This window comes from Ruditapes philippinarum, unplaced genomic scaffold (assembly GCF_026571515.1).
Source record: "Ruditapes philippinarum isolate M1 unplaced genomic scaffold, ASM2657151v2 ctg703_1_1_1_1, whole genome shotgun sequence".
NCBI lineage: Eukaryota > Metazoa > Mollusca > Bivalvia > Venerida > Veneridae > Ruditapes > Ruditapes philippinarum.
In genome coordinates, this window is record NW_026864166.1 from 191,033 (window position 1) to 212,778 (window position 21,746).

A 21,746-nucleotide genomic window follows, 5' to 3' on the forward strand; every position below is an offset into this window, starting at 1 on the left:
ATTTCCCAAGTTTATCGCTATTTGGTGTTGTGAACGTTAATTGGTGTTGAAAATTTGGATGTCAAGATTGAAATACCGGACCTCTTATACTAGCTGTAACATTTTGCAGAGTAAACAATAGAATTTCCAAAACTTCAGCATTTGTTGCTGAAATATTGTATATATGTTAAAAATGTAAATTAAAACATCAAGTTTTTATCTGAAATAAATCAACGTCATGTACATATATGTCCGGACACATGGTACTGTATTGTGGACAATTTAGGTAATTTTACAATTTAGGTAATTTTACACAATTCGTTAGTAAAAATTATTTCGATTGCCAATATTGGCTCTTACCAATATTTTTATTCATTTATTTTATAAGAGAATTAATATTCTGTAAGCCGGATTGAACATACGTCTCCCCCAGGTACGTAACATGTTTTTAAAGCAGCACGCCTCCAGATTCATGTTAAATTTCATGAAAATTTTGATAATGTATTTGACAGTAAAATATTGTGAGGTGAACAAATAAAGTTATTTACATATTGCAATTGGCACTTACAATCCATGCAAATAACCAAAAAGAGGTCAAAATGTGCAAAAAAGCCCTTACTGCGTTAGTAACGCAGTAGAAATATGGTGATAAAATACTGCAAAATCAGTCTTAAATCGCAAATAACATGTAAACTTTAACAGTGATCTTGATTGTTTTTACCTTTCTTGAAATATTAGTACATTTTTCTCAATTTTCATTTTCTAGAAACATTTTGACTCATCTGGAGGCGTGCAGCTTTAACAATATACTCATTTCCATTACTTTTATATTTTTTAATTCAGCTCTTTTACAAACATTCTTGTTAGTTGACGCGCGTCAAGTCTAGGTCCCCAGCAGGGGTTTGACTATATATGGAAGATAGATAGTAGTAAATAATAGTGTTGGAAAACAGTCTTGTGTCAGTCGCTTGGATCAGTTTGAGATGCTTTTCTTGTACAGATGTGAAGAAGTTGATTTTAGAATCAAAGTCTACAACTTGTGAACTTGATTTCATGCCAACTACCAAGTTAAAAGAGAACATTGAGTACTTTCTGCCTGTAGTCACAGAAATTGTGAATAGGTCACTTACTTCTGGCATCTTTCCTCAGACTTGGAAAAGTGCAGTGATAAGACCCCTGTTGAAGAAAAAGGTCTCGCTCTGGAGCTGAAAAACTATAGACCAGTGTCAAATTTATTATTTTTGTCCAAAATACTGGAAAAAGCTGCCCTGAATCAAATCACTAAACATATTGAGACAAATAAACTTTTGCCATCGTATCAAAGTGCATATCGTAAAAACCATGGAGTAGAAACTGCTTTGATAAAAATGTGTATGATGATTTGCTGAAAGCTGTTGATGATGGACAAATTACAATAGTCGTTATGATTGACCTCAGTTCTGCGTTCGACACCATTGACATCCCCATTGCGCTTCATATACTTCATGATGACTTTGCATAGATGACGTTCCTTTACAGTGGATCAAATCATACTTGACTGATAGAACCATGAAAGTATCATAAACAATGAATCATCAGACAAGAAAACCTGATGTTTGGTGTGCCTCAAGGCTCCTGTGCTGGCCCAGTAATCTTTACCTTGTATATCGCAGCATTAAATAGAGTTGTGAAGAAATACCCGGCCCAGTTATATGGTTATGCTGATGATCATAAGGTCGCTCTACAAATTCAAGCTGGAAACAAAGAAAATGAAACTTATGTTCTTGAACAATTATCTGCTTGTTTGGATGATATTTCTTCTTGGATGGCAAAGTATAAATTGAAAATGAACAATGCAAAAACAGAGATCATTTTATATGGTACTACACAACAGTTAGCAAAGGTTGATATACCCGGTGTGAATGTAGGTGGTTGTTTTGTCAAATGTGTTGACCATGTAAGGGACTTGGGTGTTTGCTTTGATGCCAACCGTAGTTTTGACAGGCATATACGAAAAAAGTGTCAAATAGCCTACTCTCAACTTAAGAATCTGAAATCCATTCGTAAGCATCTGTCTCAGAAATCAACGGAAAAACTAGTTCATGGTTTAGTCAATTCCCACATCGATTTTTGTAATGGACTTTTTGCAGAAATACCAGTTTATCAAATAGATCGACTTCAGAGACTCCAAAACCAGGCTGCTCGGGTAGTAATGAATGTGTATGACCAACCTAGTGCTGATCTCAGAAAATCTCTACATTGGTTACCAGTCAAGGCACGGATTATGTTTAAAGTAATTCTTATTGTTTTCCGAGTAATACATGGAACAGCTCCAACGTATCTCATAACTTTGTTTAATTGTGTGAAAAGAAAATACAGTCTAAGATCAGCTGCTGATGACAATTGTACACAGTTTGTTGTGCCAAGTTTCAATTTGAATATATATTTCTTTACACTTACAGATGCAAAATCAAATATTTCCTTAATGTTATGTTAAGACTTGCTGACAGATCTATTTCTGTTATGGGACCTAAATGGTGGAACGCCCTACCAAAAGAATTAAAGTGCATTGCATCGGAAATTGCATTCAGAAAAAGACTGAAAGCACACCTCTTTGAACAATTTTATAGATAAAAAGTTTCGTCAAATGTGTATATAGTTTTAAACTGTGGAAATGACTTTGACATTATAGGATCTTGTGAAGCGCCACAGAATATAACTGTATAAAGTGTCGCGCTATAAAAATACCTATGATTGATTGATTGATAGATAGATATTTAGCGGTGTTCGACCGTGAAGTTAAATGTAGGTTTTTAGTGTGTTTATGCCTACATTTCGTGTTGTAAAATCTATGCAAGTGTAAGAATCACTCACTGGCGGATAGACTTCAAATTCCAAATTACATAGCTATGTCAACCGAGGGTAAATTTGGACAGGTAAGACAATTTCAGACACATCTTATTATCTACGAGTGCAATCTCTTTGCTGTAGGACGCATGGCAATAAGCCTGATGAATTAATTCATATATTTTCTCCAGTAAATATTCGTACTCAATTCAATTCGTACCCATCATAATGTAATATCCATGTTTTCGATCATTTTGTCGAGTTCTAAATTTCATTTGCATATATAAATAACCGTATTGTCGGATACTACTAGCCGAAGGATACTGCTTCGATACCAGTAAGGCAAAGCCTCAAAGCGAGCTCTTTGACAGAAAGAAGTGGCTAGCCGTACGGTTAGACAAAAGTTTTAGCCGTACGTGAGTCACGTATGACTAGCCAAGACATACTGTATTGTCTAAACATACAACACTTTTCAAAATTATATGAAAGTCGAAAATGCCTTCCTTGACAGTGATTTTTTTTTCAATTTTTAGTGCAACATGTGGCTTTCTGAAGGGGAATATATAGCGTTATAAATAAGAAATGGGGAAATCAAATTCCAAAAACTGAGAATGGAATTTACCAACACATTTTATAAAATTTAAAATTTCAATTTAATTTAACATGCATGGTACATAGCAGAGGCTATCTATAGGGACAGTTTTCTGTCTTCTAGCTGCTGTTAAGTGGTACTTGTGAAAAATGTGTACATGGCATTTTAGGGGAAAACATTAGCATTTTTAGGGAAAAATATACCTATTTTTGGCTAGGGGAAACAGCCTTTATTCGGCTGTAAAATACAGGAAAAAAACCACTGCTTGACAGAAATTATAGTACATTTTAATTTAAATCCGTCAGCGACACATTTTTTGTTTTTAATACACTTATATCTGAACATTTTCGGCCGCACAATTCACTCAACACAACAGCCATTTCATGTTTTGTTTATATCTAAATTGAATCCACCTGTCAGAGAACATAGATGGGATTCCCATCATGGGAACCATACTAGGACAGGGAACCAGATTATAATTTGGATAATAATTATGAAATTAGGCAAAGCCTATGAACGGGGAACTTGGTTAAAATAATCATTCACTTTTATTTTACATTTTCCGTTTCAAAAGTACTATTGTATTTGTATTTTTGGATTTGAATTTGACTGGGTTTTTTTTATATGTTTTGTCTTGGTAGTAGATTGACTTCCATGTCAACTGTCAATAAAAGACTTTAAACATTTTAACAAAAATGGGGAATCCACACTGTTCAGTCTAGTTTTGCTTTATATAGAATTTATTCTAGTTGATTGTGTAGGAAGCAATAAGCTTTAAGACACACTTTCGAAAATCGACAATCAAGTTTTGTATAAAAGGGTGCCCACATGCCTTGAGATAGGGGACCATCTTGAATTTTTTTAGGCCAGACTGAAACAAAATCTGTAAAACTAAAATTTTTTTAACAGTCAGTGCAATCATGAAACATGTATTGTATGATTATTCTTTTGAATACTTGATTAAAACTCCAGCATAGAATCTACTAGAAATGCATAAAGATGAGTTGTTTGTTGAATATCAACATAGCAGAAGGCATGCAGGATTTTTTTCCGGGATTTTAGGAACATGACCAATACTTGTGGAATAGGGAATTTCAGCAATGTTTTGATAAAAAATGGGAAAAAATGCATTAAATAAATACAAACTGTCACTGTCTAGGATGGCATCTTGATTAAATTAATGCAAAAAAATCATTTTAGAATTTTTATTCAATATTTTTATTTTGTGACTTTCAATTTTTTTGTGGATTGGGAAAATAATATACTATTGGGAATATAACCTTATATCGGCTATAAAATAAGCTGGCATGTCAGGATAGAAAATGGGAAACTAGGCTGATATTTTTGGCATGTCTAATTTGCTAACTATATGTAAATTTTATGTTTATTAATATGAAATGTTGATAAAACTAACAGTTTCACTCTTGTGTAACACTGTTAAGTATTATTCAAACAAGAATGTTAAATTTTACCATAATGCATCTCATTGCAATGCAAGACATAATATGGTTCTTTGTTTTCAGATTGAGTTTACTGCAGAAGAACATGAAAGTATACAAGCAGCACTAAGACAAAGATTAGGACAAGAATTTATTAGTCAGAGAGCCGGAGCTGGAGGCCAAAAGGTGTGAAGGGCAAAGTATTTAAACAATTTATTTCATACACAAACATACTCAATGCAATATGAAAACTGACTTTCTGTTTTTCATTGTCCATGTTCTTTTTAATATCCATTAAATGAGGTCACTATGTTGAAACAAATGAGGGGCTCTTTAACAGTCTAGCAACTGTAAACTTCTTTCCATGAACTAATGAGTGGGTCATTACCAAATTTACTGACAAATTGCTGTACTTTTTTCTCTTATTGACATCACAATTTGAAAGACTTTATTTTATATTTCGTATATTGTCTGAATTTAGCAGACCGAAGTCTGGCCAGACACCAATGGAAATACAGAAAATATGTTTTACTGCAGTGAAAATACAGAAAATATGCTTCACTGCAGTGAAAATACAGAAAATGAAAATACGCATTTTGTTTCATCAATAAAGTATCATAATATAATAAATGTATATATACATGTATTTCTTTGACAATATTACACTGCAATCCTTGTTCTCATTTATGCCATTTTTTGCAATTAAAGATCAATGGAATCACTCCTATATGATCTATCTCAACTTGTATGGCATATTTCAGCTTGCATATATAGAAGGATGGCGTTTAGTGAATTTAGCCAATGAGATGTTTGGATTCAATGGCTGGTCTCACTCTGTCACCAATCAAACTATTGGTATGATTATATACTGTTTTTTATGCCCCCACAATGTGGGAGCATATAGCGTTGCACTTGTCCGTCCGTCTGTCCGTCCGTCAGTCCGTATGTCCCAAAATCTTGTGAACGCAACTCCTCTTAAACCGGATGGCAGATTTTGCTTAAACTTACAGGGATGAACAACCTTAATGTGTAGATAGTAGTAAAGGAAGGAATTTTTGCTGCGACCAAATTTAACAGAATTATGGCCCTTTGTTGATTTTTTCACTAGATACTATGTAGAAATTTTGTGAACGCAACTCCTCTTAAACCGGATGGCAGATTTTGCTTAAACTTACAGGGATGAACAACCTTAATGTGTAGATGGTAGTAAAGGAAGGAATTTTTGCTGCGACCAAATTTAACAGAATTATGGCCCTTTGTTGATTTTTTCACTATATACTATGTAGAAATTTTGTGAACGCAACTCCTCTTAAACCAAATGGCAGATTTTGCTTAAACTTACAGGGATGAACAACCTTAATGTGTAGATGGTAGTAAAGGAAGGAATTTTTGCTGCGACCAAATTTAACAGAATTATGGCCCTTTGTTGATTTTTTCACTATATACTATGTAGAAATTTTGTGAACGCAACTCCTCTTAAACCGGATGGCAGACTTTGCTTAAACTTTTAGGGATGAACGACCTTAAGGTGTAGATGGTAGTAAAGGAAGGAATTTTCGCTTCGACCAAATTTTACAGAATTATGGCCCTTTGTTGATTTTTTCACTATATACTATGTAGAAATTTTGTGAATGCAACTCCTCTTAAACCGGATGGCAGATTTTGCTTAAACTTCCAGGGATTAACAACCTTAATGTGTAGATGGCAGTTACGGAAGGAATTTTTGCTGCAACCAAATTTAACAGAATTATTGCCCTTTGTTGATTTTTTCATTATATACTATGTAGAAATTTTGTGAACGCAACTCCTCTTAAACCGGATGGCAGATTTTGCTTAAACTTCCAGGGATTAACAACCTTAATGTGTAGATGGTAGAAGGAAGGAATTTTTGCTGCGACCAAATTTAACAGAATTATGGCCCTTTGTTGATTTTTTCATTATATACTATGTAGAAATTTTGTGAACGCAACTCCTCTTAAACCGGATGGCAGATTTTGCTTAAACTTCCAGGGATTAACAACCTTAATGTGTAGATGGTACAAGGAAGGAATTTTTGCTCCGACCAAATTTAACAGAATTATGGCCCTTTGTTGATTTTTAGTTTTCAACTTGTGACACATGTAGTCCAAAAAATATTTGATCTAGAGTCATACATGTAAGATTGACAGAACAGTGGCGTGAGGGGGCATCCGTGTCCTATGGACACATTTCTAGTTTTATTAAACAATTATTTATAATGTTATATTATTGTATTGTTTTTCTGTGTTTTTTTTTTCAAAGTTAGTGTCCAAAGTTTTAATCTGTCTGCCTTTTTCATAGACCTAGGGAAAGGGGCCTTTCCCTTAAATTTGAGAAAAAGATAATACAGTATTTTTTTTCAAAAAGGAAAAGTAAGAACTTGATTTAAATTGAATTTTAGGGGAAAACTGTGAGATTTAAAAATTTCCATTTTAAGGTTTAGTTAAGGTTATAATCCAGTGTTTTAATGTCCAATGTATATTTCTTCAACCATTAAAGTAATTGTTACAGATTTTGTGGACCATTTTAATGGCAAATACTATGTTGGGGTCAGTGCTTTTGTCAAGGTTGTATTGAAGGTAAGATCATGTTTGTCTAGATGTACTCTCTTCTACAAAATGGTTTTAGAGTTGCCCCTGGATTTGTCAGTTAAATGAAGTTTTGTAACATTGTAAATTTACTTTAAAGATTTCATGAAGAACAATTATTTAGTGTCCAGCTTTATTTGTCTTTCAATGAAAACACTATATTTCTTAAAAAAAAAAACAGTGTTAATTTTCATAAAAGAATAGTAATTGATACTATATCAAATTTCGTTCATAGTCGCCTTCTATTTTTCATAGTGCTTCATAGAACCACTTTCATAAAATTAGACAGGTAGGGACGTAATAAAGTGAATATTTATGAAGCAAAATAAATCTTGACACTAAATATGTTAGAATTCCTCTGTAGCTGTTCTACAGAAATTAGAAACATTTGAATACACAGGGCATTATAAAAAATGCATGTATAATAATTATATAATGATAAACTTTATACTCTCTCATTTATTTTCTTGTAATGAAATGCTTGAGCTAAAGTTGTTTTGTTACTGGAAACTCATGCTTGCATTCATCTTGAAAATCTTGTGAAGTGATAAAATTGATTTAGACATTATAAATTTGATTTTAAAATATTCACTGTGTGAAATTAATGATTTATATATAGAATGTGATTTAACCCCTCATCTGCTGAAACTGACAGTGATTAGCCTCAGACAACAGTATAGAGCCAGGGCAGCCTGCACATCTGGCTGAATACCTTTAAATTTTTATTTTTATATCTTTAATAGCAATAGACTGTTATGAAAATGGAAGCTGCGCACATTCATTTAAGAAACATTGCAGGTTAAGTGTTAAAATTATTTTTTTTTGCATTTCCAGACAAAAAAATTAGGAATGGAGAAGTGAAGTATCATTATAAGATATGAGCTGTGTCACGACAAAACCAACATAATGGGTTTGCGACCAGCATGGATCCAGACCAGCCTGCGCATCCTTGCAGTCTGATCAGGATCCATGCTGTTCGCTTTCAGTTTCTCTACTTGCTATAGGGTTTGTAAGCGAACAGCGTGGATCCTGATCAGACTGCTCGGATGCGCAGGCTGGTCTGGATCCATGCTGTTCGCAAACGCACTATGTTGGGTTTGTCGTGATGCGGCTCATATATTTATTTCAGGATGGTATTCACCATGAAGATATTGGGTATGGTGTCAGTGAAGGAATGAAATCTAAAGCATTGTCACTAGAGAAGGCCAGAAAGGAAGCTGTTACTGATGGCTTGAAAAGAGCTCTGAAGTAGGTTTTCACCCTAGGAAAGTTACTGATTTTTCTTTTGCCCTTTTTCTGTAACATTAAATTAGCTTTCTCCTATCCTTTAACCTTCTGAATTTCTTTAAATTGACTTGTCCAGCTTCCATTTTTAGCTTGACTTCTCAAAAAATAGTAGGGCTGTCCTACTTACCAGGATGTTAGCTTGGTCGTAACACTGGTTACGGTTTTGCAAGCAAAACAGGTCAGTGTCCAAGGCATGGTTGCAACATTAATTTTTGAAAAAAACTGCTGATTGTACTTGAAACTTGATACATGCCATCTGAATAACAATTCAAAATTACTTTCCAAGATGCATAACTCTTGCATGCATTTTAAATGAAATCAGGCCCTTTGTGAACAGGACTTAAAATACTTCTTTGATCAATATCTAAGGCTCTATTTGTATTTTTGTGGATACAATCTTCTTATATTATCCAGGCTCTTGTTTTAACTTTTACTAACAAGCTCTGAGGATAGTTGAGTGTACCATCCTACTAACAGCTTTTGTTGGAACTTTCAATTATAAATTTTTGGGATATTAAGGTGAAAAATTCAGTAAGTCAACAGTAACATAGAACCTCTATAGCAGTGTCTGTGGTAAGCAGGTACCTTGCACAAACTTCTACTTTGTATTGACCTCTTGAAGTCAATAAAGGTAGGGTAAAGGTTATTTATGTTTAAATTTAGCTGAACTTGATTATGGTTTATTTGCTACTTGATGGTCTTTTCCTTTAGGTTTGAACATTGTGTAACTCAAGTTTGATCAGATTTGATACCCTCCATAACACATAAATCCATAAAATGTGTTAGAGTAGAAAGAACAAAATGATAAAAAAACTGTTGTTTGAATGCTTTAAACAAAACTAACTAATTGAATGATGAATGGCTTGTGAAGTGTTTATCAAGAGAATTGATACAATAATAACAGCTTTATTTTGATAACATGTATAAAGGATATTGAATGAGTTTTACACTGAATTTATTGAACAAACTGAATAAAATTATATTATGCAAGCCTCTGGCAAGCAAAAAATTATTTTATTGAATGAGTTCATAAATTTAGTATTAAACTTACATGAATTTAATATTCTATTAAATAAAGCACCTGAGGTCTTCCTCCACCAGTAAAGCTGGAACGTCGCGATATGACCTATACTGTGTCGATGTGACGTAAAACCCAAAACAAACAAACAAACAAACAAAACCAAAAATAAAGACTGTTTGAAGGGAAAAAGAACCATTTTTCACTGACACACCTATAACGCTAACATTTAACGCTATGTTTATATAACGAAAAGAACATCACGTCAAAATATATGCACGGCCGTGCACTACCTTTTTTACAGTCATAAAAGCTGCACGTGTGATAAACAAATTTATTACCTAGACCTTTAATTAACATTTACTTTCAGGTAAGATTTTCAAAACTTTGGAAAATTCATCATGCCATTGTTATTTTAGTGTATAAACATATTTTGGACTTGTGTATTTGCATTTGTATTAAGTACATCTCGTTTTATTTTGATTTTGTTTTACTTTTGTTTATGATTGGCATAAAATATTTGTTTTTCAGAAGTTTTGGAAATGCAATGGGAAATTGTTTGGGAGATAAAGACTATTTAAAGTGTATTAACAGAGCTGGCAAGAAGGTTTGTTTCACATCAGATAACTTAGTACATGTACTAGTATTGGCAAAGGTTTAAAGCAGTTTCTCCCTCTTTGATAATGAAATTTAAGTGCATGTAACATGAAAGGGTGGTAACTTGGTATGGATTGTTAATGAAACTTGTTTATTGTTGGTAGTGATGCCAAAGGTTCTGATTTAAATATTCAGTCATTCCTATAATCAATTACCCATTAACTCTGAAGATTTCTTCGGACTTTTTAAGTACATAACTATAATCTATAGATCTATCTACTTCTATCTTTTATTTCTGGCATATTGTAATGAGAACAAAGACTGAATATCACAGTAATGACATTTTCTGAAATACACCATTGTTTTCTATTTTAATATTTTCTATACACAGATTAAGTGGTACTGCATTAGTAAGGAATGCATCTTGAAAAAAGAAAATTGATTTTGGTTTAAGTTTTTACTTAAATATGGTGATATTAAAAGCAATAATCTATTAAGTGGTTTATATATCTAATTCATGGGAACAAATTAAGGTGACACACTGGTAATTGAATTTCATATGTGGCCAAAATTGAATTTAGCGACAGTTGTTGTTGTACTCCTGTCAAATATTTTAATGCCTGCATTTGTTAACAATTGTTATTTGAAATATAGTATTAGCACTTCTACAAGGATTTTGATACATTTAACAAGTTAAGACGTTTATAGTGGAGATATAACTAGGAAATGCTAAATTATTTTATTTGACTATTCAAGGAAAAATGTAGTGATGCACTTTTTACGGAGTACTTTAGTATCAGTTTTGTAACCAATTGTCAAGTACTTGATTAGCAAGTAACTGGCTGCCATCCCTAATTATAACACACTATTTTCATTGTGGTTAACCACAATTGATGCACTTACCATAAGTAAGTTGTCTTCTGGGCCATAAATAGTTTTCTTCTAATTGTACATGAAATTTTAGTCTTACACATTAGAAAAGATATTATCTTGGTGTATTGTATATGCTGCACCAAACTTAAAACTTTATACTGTGGTAACCAATGATTAGTATATACCAATTTGATTAATTTCATCTTTTATTTAAATAAATTTGTTATATGATCTAAATATAGCTGCAATCTCATTGGTACAAACAGAACAATTTATAAAATCATATTCACTGGGTGATATTCACTGGTTGAATTAGATTTTCCCAAACTAAAAATAGACTGAGACTCCCGCTACTTATCAAGTTATGAAATTTTATTTTCATACCACTTGATTATTAAATAAATTCTGTATTTATAGAAAGAAAATGAATATCCTCTATCTATTTCCTAAATATATTTAATTTTTGTAGCCACCGGAACAGTTTAATTTAGATGAAATGAAGCATACAATGTTGGATCCAACAATTGAAAAAGCCAGGAGTGCTGGACTTAGAACTGCTGATAGAATAAGAAACAATACTCAGAACAATGTTTTACAAAATCTCTCACCAAATGTGCAGGAGTTGAAGTCATGTAATGACACTGAAGAAAAGACAATTGGCCATACTGGCAGTGATAAAATTACAGCTACATCAGTAAGACATTTACAACACAAGTCAAAAAGTTTGTCTTGTGAAAATGTAGTGAATATGAATAGAAACCAACAAACTTGTGAAATTAAATATGAAAATACTGGAACTAGTCATTTAAAGAAGTCTGTGTCTGTTAGTGGAAATAACATATCTTCTGCAACAGATTTAGCAAATACTAGGTAGGTTATACAATTTTCTTTGGTATTACCGTATAAGTGGTTTTTTCTGCGGGCTCAAAATTCTGCGGTTTTTCCAAATTTTGGCATGTTTTTATTTCTGCGGACTTTATTTCTGCGGCACATTCTTTGGACAAAACATGATTTAAATTCTGCGACTCGTATTATCAAATTCTAAGTCACATTACCCTATCTATTATATTTGCATGTACTCATTCGCATTTGTTTATCATCGTCACCGCAAAACTGTATAGTAATTACAAACAATTATATTGTTTGCTTTCTAACAAATATAATGCGCAACAATAGAAAGGTATACATCTTTGATCAGCGTGAAGTAACGTGTGAAAAATATACCCCGGAAGTATGATCTTTAATTTAAAGGAAATGATAGAAGTTTACCGTATCGTATCAGATGACAATTTAAGTAAACAACGATTATTTAGCAGTATAAGGGTTGGAATGGTTTGAAATATTTTTATTCTTAAATTAGCACAATTAACAATAAGTACATCCTTACAAACACACATTACATACTTAGCCGACAGTAATTTTATACAACTTGAAAACCCGCTAACCGTTATAATCTGTTTGTCGTTATTACTTTAGACGAAACAGGTCACAATGTAGGATACATATCGTAGCAGGTAAGAGAAATATTCTGCGGTTTTTATTTCTGCGGTGCCGAAACTGACTGCAGAAAACGCAGAAATAAAGTCACCGCGAAAAAAAACTACTTATACGGTATATGTTAGTCTTATACAAATTTATTATTAGTTTGATTGTATTGGAAGCTATAAGCTTATTGAAACACTCGAATTCGTTCCTGGAACCAACCAGTACTAAGCAACGACCATAAAGTGTCTTGCTGAAGGAAACAAAAGCTTGCATCTGACAGGGTTTGAACTCACGGGGTCAGCAATCTTCAGAGAACTAGTCCGACTTGTTAACCACTTGGCACGCTGGCAGTTTTTTTTACACTTTTCAGTGTTTTGAATGAAAAATGAAATTGTTTCTTTTTAAGACTTAGAAATATCTACTTACTTTATATGTTAGTCTTATTTGTATGCAACCTGTATTCTCATATATTATGTATTTATGTATTTCAAAATAAAGCCAGTTAAAAGAATGAAAATAATGCCACAATTAAACAATATTTAGTCAGTTTAATGTCCATTTAATTAAACAGATAATACTGACAAATGTTAGCCTACTACGTACACATTCTCATTCATTGTGAAGCCATATAGATCAATTGTGGACTTTGTGATATGACTTGTTGTGTCCAAATGGACAAATTGGAGTTGTAAGGGTTTATTCCTGATTTTAAGTATAAAATTTATAAGGTTACATTAGACACAAAAAAGAAAGAATTTGAAATGGTCATAATATGTTTTTGCTTTGCTGTCTGTCCGTCAATCCACATTAAGCTTGTCAAGCTTTCACAGGTCAAACATTCTGCTTCCATGCACAAAATGGCCCCAGATCTGAAAATAGAAAACCAAGTCAGATTTTCACAGGTCAAACTGCCGTCGAGATTTCAAGCAGACACCACAGGATTAATGATTTTAATCAGTACCAATCTTTGTCAAGAAATTTGCCAGCATGTTTCTCTTCGCTTAACAAAAAACATGTACCTGCCAGAACTAAAAATAGATTAACCTTGTCGAAACTTTACAGGGGTAATCATTATCAAGCCTGGTGCATGTTTTGCTTGCGGAACAAAATGGCCACCATAACTAAAAATAGAAAAATCTTGTCCTGCTTTAACCCTTTCCCTCATGAGCATGTGAAAAATGGCCATTTTCAATGAAAAGCCTCGTGTTACAAGTTCAAACTGCTATGAAACTATGAAAAATGCTTCAATACTAATCAAACTTGGCACAATTGTTGACTGGACCATTGCCTTTGTAAGGACATGCTCAGTTTTAAATTTCCTGTTACCATGGCAACGAGGGGACATCTCAAAAGTGCCAAAAATCACTATTTTGCCTTGATTTTTTCCATCAAAATTTATTTCAAAGTGCTGCAACTTCTCAATGGATTGAGATAAAGTCAAAGGCTTTTCAGCGTTGGTTACACGTTACCTTTTGATTGACCTGGGGTCATTTTTAGCCTCTCACAAGTCCAAAATATTCTCATTCCTTTGGATGGGGGGTGGCACCGAAAAAGTGCTCACATGTGTTGGGGGCCCAAATTGGACATTTTTTCACTATTTGAGGCCTAAAAGGGGGGGGGGGGTGTTGAAAGTGCGTGGTTTCGCGTATATATGAGGTTAAGGGTTATCAGGTCAAACTGCTGACAGGATTTACATGCCACTGTTCAATTCTTAGAGTACATATGGGGGAGACTAAGGCCCCCACGGTTACACGTTTAAACGGATTCGTTTCGATTTTCATTCATAAACGTTTACGATATTTTTTACCGTTTAATCGAAATGACCATATTGTCTTACAAAATATCTTAATCATTGCCTGTAATCATGAATTCTATCAATTCTAATTAATTTATTCCAAAGTAAAAAACGGAAAATGGGTGTTTACAACCCTTCACACAGCATTACCATGCAATAATCGCTCGTGACATAATACATTTTTTGTAAAGTTGATTTTCCTTTGATCTTTCAAATGAGCGAAATGGGGATACAATGCAGAAAATATGTGCCGACTCAATTGTGATGAGCCTTGAACATTATTTATTTGTACATGTATTAAAAATAGAAAGTAAGTCAGCAATTGGCGACTTGAATACATGGTGTAGTATAGTACATAGAAGTACCACCGTTTAAACGGCATCATTTCGGTTCTTAACAATCGTGTAAACGTTTACAAAAAATTGTAAATGTGGGAGCCTTAGGGGAGACATATGTATTTTTAATAAAACCCCTTCTTGTCTTGTAGCTAACATTCTGTGTGTAACATATTTTATATAATCCTGCAGAGAATCAGACCTTTTACCTAAACATGAAAGAATTATGAGACAGAAAATGAAACAGATGGAATTCCAGAAAGGTTTAGTAAAGGAGAGGCAAGAGTCAAGCCCAGAAGAATTAGGTACATTTCATATTCACATTCTTTAAGATGATATGAGCAACTCCTTGGTGTATTATGTAACTTGAGAGCTCTCATTTGTAGGTGTTGTAATATAAGAGCTTAGAAAATATTCATATTTGAAGTAAAACAAAGTTAAGATTAGGTATTTAGATGGATTAATATCTAGCATTAAACCTCTCCCTGTTTGCCTTAAGTAAACCATCAAAAGATGGCCAATCTTTGATCAATAGTAGTTTGACTGTTGTCCAACACCTTCTGAAACCCCTGGATAAAATTTGATGGAATTTGTATGAAACCTATATACATGTATTAATTCAGATGGTTCCAGTCAGTTGAATACTTGACTCACAAACCCAAGTATAGGAAAGAACATTTAAGTCTTCTTTTTATGTCATCGGAATCTGCGTGTGTTAAATTGATTATGTCATTCATTATAATGTTAGATATATCATTCATTATAATGTTAGGTATAGAGAAAGGCAAGCTGCACAAGTGTGCCGTCTGTCAATGCTCTTTACTATTAATAGCTAAATATTTGTGTCTAGATATTGGAGTAATTATCCTGCTTCAAAAATGTCAGCAGTAACTATACGTGTGTGATTTTGAGTCATCATGACATGTTAATAGAAACTCTGTATAGAACAAGCTGTATAAACATTGGTGATATATTATAAGAATCTTACACTGGCTGCCGGTACTGACTGGAATATCTAGCTCGACGAGGGTAACTGTTTATGGTGGTAACGATGCTCTGCAGAGTTTCGCTTAACAGATACCCGAGAACTAGATGTTCCTGTCTGTACCGACAGCCAGTGTTTGATTCTTTTTCTTGCATATTACATATTAGTTATTTTCAGAACAGAAATTACGAAAACTGATATTCCTATAACGCACTTTTTTCTCATAGAAGGGTATGAAGTTACAACTAAGTTCATAACGGTAAAATGACGTCATCCTAAGAACGCAATTCATTAATAAAAGGCACGCAGCAATGATGTCATTTAAAGCATGTGACTTTTGTTACATGGGGGGGGGGGACGAAAAACAGGTTTTTCTAGCATCAGTGTAAACGGTAGATAATCCTGTCTGATATGCAATAAATATGTATACATGGTAATACTGTATCATTATTAGGTTTACCTGTTGCAACATCAACACCTGCCTGTAATTCTGCCAAAGTTCCAACATTTCAATCAATAAACAGTAATACAAATAATGGTCTTGTGGCAGAGGATAATTATGGTAAGTTTAGTTTAAAGGTTTCTTACACCAAGATGAAGGGTCTTTGTTATTTCCAAAATCTAGATTTTTTTTTAATTTTAAGGATTGCAGACAATGTCATGTAGAAAAACCTCTGCAACTACATTTAATTGTTTAAAATTATCTCATTATATGACCTCTTTCTTCTTAAACTTTATAATACAAATCTATTTTTCTCATTTTACATAGCGATAAAAAACATATTTTTCCTTTGTTAGATTAAAATCTTTTCCAAGAAAGGAGTCACATTTTTGTATATGCATGTAAAGAAAATGTTGTAAATCTTCATGGTGAAATGTGTTGGTCCATTTTTAGCTCGACTATTCGAAGAATATGAGAGCTATTGTAGTCGCCCCGGCGTCGGCGTCAGCGTCGGCGTCTGCGATGGTTAAGTTTTTTGTAAAGTCAAATATCTCAATCATTACTTGAGATATTCAATTGAAACTTACAATACTTATTTATAGTGACAAGGTACATCAGAATGACAAGTTGGATAACTCTGCCTACAATATTGACAGAATTATGCCCCTTTTTAACTTAGAAATTTTGGTTAAAGTTTTTTGTAAAGTCAAATATCTCAATCATTACTTGAGATATTCAATTGAAACTTACAATACTTTTTTATAGTGACAAGGTACATCAGAATGACAAGTTGGATAACTCTGCCTACAATATTGACAGAATTATGCCCCTTTTTAACTTAGAAATTTTGTTTAAAGTTTTTTGTAAAGTCAAATATCTCAATTATTGCTTGAGATATTCAATTGAAACTTACAATACTTATTTATTGTAACAAGGTACATCAGATTGACAAGTTGGATAACTCTGCCTACAATATTGACAGAATTATGCCCCTTTTTAACTTAGAAATTTTGGTTTAAGTTTTTTGTAAAGTCAAATATCTCACTTATTGCTTGAGATACTCAACTGAAACTTACAATACTTATTTATAGTGACAAGGTACATCAGATTGACAAGTTGGATAACTCTGCCTACAATATTGACAGAATTATGCCCCTTTTTAACTTAGAAATTTTGGTTAAAGTTTTTGTAAAGTCAAATATCTCAATTATTGCTTGAGATATTAAATTGAAACTTACAATACTTATTTATAGTAACAAGGTACATCAGATTGACAAGTTGGATAACTCTGCCTACAATATTGACAGAATTATGCCCCTTTGGAACTTAGAATTTTGGTTAAAGTTTTTTTGTAAAGTCAAATATCTCAATTATTGCTTGAGATATTCAATTGAAATTTAAAATACTTTTTTATAGTAACAATGTACATCAGTTTGCGAAATTGCATAACTCTGCCTGCAATATTTGCAGAATTATTTGCCCCTTTGAAACTTAGAACTTTGGTTAAAGGTTTTCAAAGATATTTACTTGAAACTTTACACATGCACTTCGGGTCATAATTGGAAGGTCATAATTGTATGTCACTGACCAAGTTCCATAACTCTATCTTGCATTAAGGCTGATTCATATCCCCTTTTCTACTTAGTCTCTTGGTTAATGTTTACATGCAAGTTTTACATATCTCAATAACTATTAAAGATATTTATTTCAAACTTCACATATGCATTTAGGGTCATAATTGTAGGTCACTGACAAAGATCCATAATTCTATCTTGCATTTAGGCTGATTTTTCTCCCCTTTTTCAACTTAGAAATTCATGGTAAAGTTTTGCTTGTAAGCTGTTATCTCAATTACTACTGAAGGATTTGTGCCTTTTTTGGGACAATTTTATGCATTCATAATAAAAAAGCAGTGATTTACTTGATAAAACATCTTAATTAGAAACCTTTGTACCTTTTCTGTCAAATTTATGTATTCATAGGTAATTAGTATTATTATACTCAATAAAACACCCTTTTGACATTACCTTCCAAATAGTCAAGCCAATACTCTCTCTAAGGCCTATAACATGAATTTATAAAAAAAAATTAGCCCTTTTGTGATCTTAAAAAATTTAACAGTATCAAGGCTCTTCTACTATCAAGCACTTAGAATAGTCGAGCGTGCTGTCCTACCGACAGCTCTTGTTTGATATATTTTCACACAAGAGACTTGTGCAAAACTGACAAAGATTGTTAAAATATTTTTGTTTTGCCGAATTTGAAAAAAAAGATGGTGATCCTTCTGTATATTTTGAGAAAACATTAAATATCTTTAGACTTCTAGGAAAAAACTGTTCCAAAATTTGTTGTCTTATTGATAAAGATTAACAATCTTCCATTTTATAGGTTGTTCCCCTTTATCAAGTGATAGAGGACCACCAAAGCCCTCCTGTATTTATATACTATCAAGAAAAATGGTCTCTTAGATTGTGATATATACAGTCAGATGTTTTTATTTAGAAGATACATGTAATACTTTTGTATGAGATTTGAAAAAAGGTGGTGAATACCCAAAACTAGTAGGTTTTAGATAAATATTTTAACTTGTTCCAGCGTTTGGTGTGTTCCTTTCATATTATTTATTTTGATGATGTAATATTATTTTGTTGTGATTTTAGATGAATTGTCCGTTTGGAACCAGTCCATAGACATGGAACAAGATCTATATTGTGTCGTCCAAAATCCTTCACCACAACAGAATATCAACTTAAAATACAATATAAAAGAAAAACATTTACAGAATCCTGGTATATCAAATGGTGAGTCTGATTTATTTGGAAATGTCTTGAGGTAAAATCAAAATTGAAAAGGTTTTTTCTTGCATACATAGCAAATAATCATTTACCAAATATAATAGCCATTATCATTAGTCCTAATTTACCATTAACTTAAGATGATAATACAGTTGTGCAGTTTGTGCTTGAGAACATTTAATGATATAAAATAAAATATTGTATTTTCTGTAAAAGTTTAATGTAAGATTTTTTGTAATGCTCCGATTTTCATATTTATAAAAAAAAAAACAGAAAAAAAACAACTGGAGAGATTAAAGAGAAAAGCACCAGTCTATATTGATGTTGCCCATGGCAATCAATTGTTTTGTTATATGTACATACAAGTGGCAACAACAACATGAGAAAGTAATTTATTGAACTGATAAAAACACACTAGAAAATAACCTTTTTTTTAACACACTACACCCCCACTCAAATATGTTTTGTTCACTTTTCAGATATTATGATTGGAAAGAAGAGGAAAATTGATCAATAATGTATTGGCATAAATTCCTTTTACAATTATACTGTGATTGTTTACTCATATTGACATGACATTTAAGTAGATTATCAAAGTAGAAATCATCATATTGTACAGTCCCATGAACTTAACAAGCATTTAGGAGACATGAAGTGAAAGTTTTTTTCTAAAACTATATGGCAGGATACCATATTACCTTAAAACCGCATGTGAATACCTCAACTTACCAACTTCTCTTATAAACTGTAATAGTGTCAGTATTTTTGTTTATATTGTTAGCTCACCTGTCACAAAGTGACAGGGTGAGCTTTTGTGATCGCTTTTCGTCCGGCGTCCGTCCGTCGTCCGTCCGTCCGTCCGTAAACTTTTGCTTTAAATGACATCTCCTCATAAACCACTGAGCCAATTTCATCCAAACTTCACAGGAATGTTCCTTTGGTGGTCACCTTTAAAAATTGTTCAAAGAATTTAATTCCATGCAGAACTCTGGTTGCCATGGCAACCAAAAGAAAAAACTTTAAATATCTTCTTTTAAAAAACCATAAGAGCTAGAGCTTAGATATTTGGCATGAAACATCTTCTAGTGAGTGTCTACCAAGTTTGTTCAAATAAAAGCCCTGGGGTCAAAATTGGCCCCGCCCCTGGGGGTCATTGATTTTCCCAGTATATGCATATAGTAAAAACTTAAAAAATCTTCTTTTAAAGAACCGTAAGAGCTAGAGCTTAGATATTTGGCATGAAACATCTTCTAGTGAATGTCTACCAAGTTTGTTCAAATAAAAGCCCTTGGGTCAAAATTGGCCCCGACCCAGGGGGTCATTGATTTTCCCTATATGCATATAGTAAAAACTTAAAAAATCTTCTTTTAAAGAACTCAAAGAGCTAGAGCTTAGATATTTGGCATGAAACATGTTCTAATGGGTGTCTACCAAGTATGTTCAAATAAAAGCCCTGGGGTCAAAACTGGCCCCGCCCGGGGGGGGGGGGTCATTTATTTTCCTTATATGTGTATAGCAAAAACTTAAAAATCTTCTTTGGAAAAACCCAAATAGCTAGAGTTTAGATATTTGGCATGAAACATCTTTAAGTATATCTACAAAGTTTGTTAAAATAAATGCCAGGGGGTCAAAACTGGCCCTGCCCCAGGGGTGACATTGTTTTTAACTACTATATGTGTATAGTAAAAACTTTAAAAATCTTCTTTTAAAAATGCCAATGAGCTAGAACTTAGATGTTTAGCATGAAACATCTTCTTATGGGTGTCTACCAAGTCTGTTCAAATAAACAAATAAAAGCCCTTGGGTAAAAATTGGCCCGGGGGTGGGGGGCCTATATACAGGTGAGCGACCTCATGGCCATCATGGCCCTCTTGTTTTTTTTTGTTTCTTTGTTTTTTCATTCATTTTTCGGCTACAAGTACAATGCCATCAACTAGGTGAGCATGGTACTAGTATCTATGTCAGCACTTATCATGATCCTATGTCTTTAACAAGCTACTGTGCCCTAGCTGTAATGTCAAAATTTTTAAAATAATAGAAATACTACAATACTACCGTATATGTTTATTACATACTGAGATTAAGTTATATGATTTGGAAACATTGCTTTGCGACAGGTTTTCATTTAGGGGATTGTGTTAAGGAGGAGTAAGTAGTTAAATGTGATATTTCCTAAACAACCTCTAAACATGAAAAGCGCATATCGTCCCCTTGTTTTGGTCAGACCCTTTAACTCAGAGTTATGGCCCTTGATTAGTTATGCAGTATGCATATAGAGCAATAATTGTTTCCATGCTATTTCTATGCAACTACTGCGTGGAATTCAATGAAACTATGGGAACCTTCAATATCAAGAGGAGATGTGCATATCGTTGCCTTGTTTTTACTTTTAATGCCATGATAAATATATAAATAAAGCCTTATGTCTCCAGTTGTTGTGTTAGGAATAATCAGTACTCGGCGGGGGATATAAATTCAACGAATTTGTTTGATAACATTGAGACAAGCAATATTTGTTCATGACCTTTTACATGTTTTCCTTGACAAAGGTATCTTTATGTAATGTGATCTTGAATTATTAATATAGTCATTATTAAAATGATTATATATAAAAAAAAGAAATTCACAATCAAGTTTCATAATTTATTATTCACTATTTACTTACAAATTTTCAAGGACCTGTTTTTATTCT

At 33.0% G+C, this 21,746-nt stretch overlaps 1 protein-coding gene across 1 annotated transcript; it reads left to right on the forward strand.

Annotated features, from left to right (window-relative positions):
* The first annotated feature begins 2,737 nt into the window (after positions 1-2,737).
* LOC132724675 (DNA repair protein RAD52 homolog) lies at positions 2,738-21,107 on the forward strand. Its single transcript, XM_060709608.1, has 11 exons — positions 2,738-2,894; positions 4,921-5,022; positions 5,598-5,691; positions 7,366-7,433; positions 8,572-8,690; positions 10,279-10,354; positions 11,687-12,087; positions 15,025-15,137; positions 16,272-16,379; positions 18,920-19,060; positions 19,534-21,107. Exons 1-11 carry the CDS (start codon positions 2,868-2,870, stop codon positions 19,569-19,571), a joined length of 1,287 nt encoding a protein of 428 aa, XP_060565591.1. The 5' UTR covers positions 2,738-2,867; the 3' UTR covers positions 19,572-21,107.
* The last annotated feature ends 639 nt before the right edge of the window (positions 21,108-21,746 follow it).

Excerpts from the sequence above, each read along its gene's own strand:
- LOC132724675 (XM_060709608.1), top strand. The coding sequence starts at position 2,868 with ATGTCAACCGAGGGTAAATTTGGACAG. Across the intron at positions 5,692-7,365 it reads TGTCACCAATCAAACTATTG|ATTTTGTGGACCATTTTAAT; the intron begins GTATGATTATAT and ends TAATTGTTACAG. Across the intron at positions 16,380-18,919 it reads TGTGGCAGAGGATAATTATG|ATGAATTGTCCGTTTGGAAC; the intron begins GTAAGTTTAGTT and ends TTGTGATTTTAG.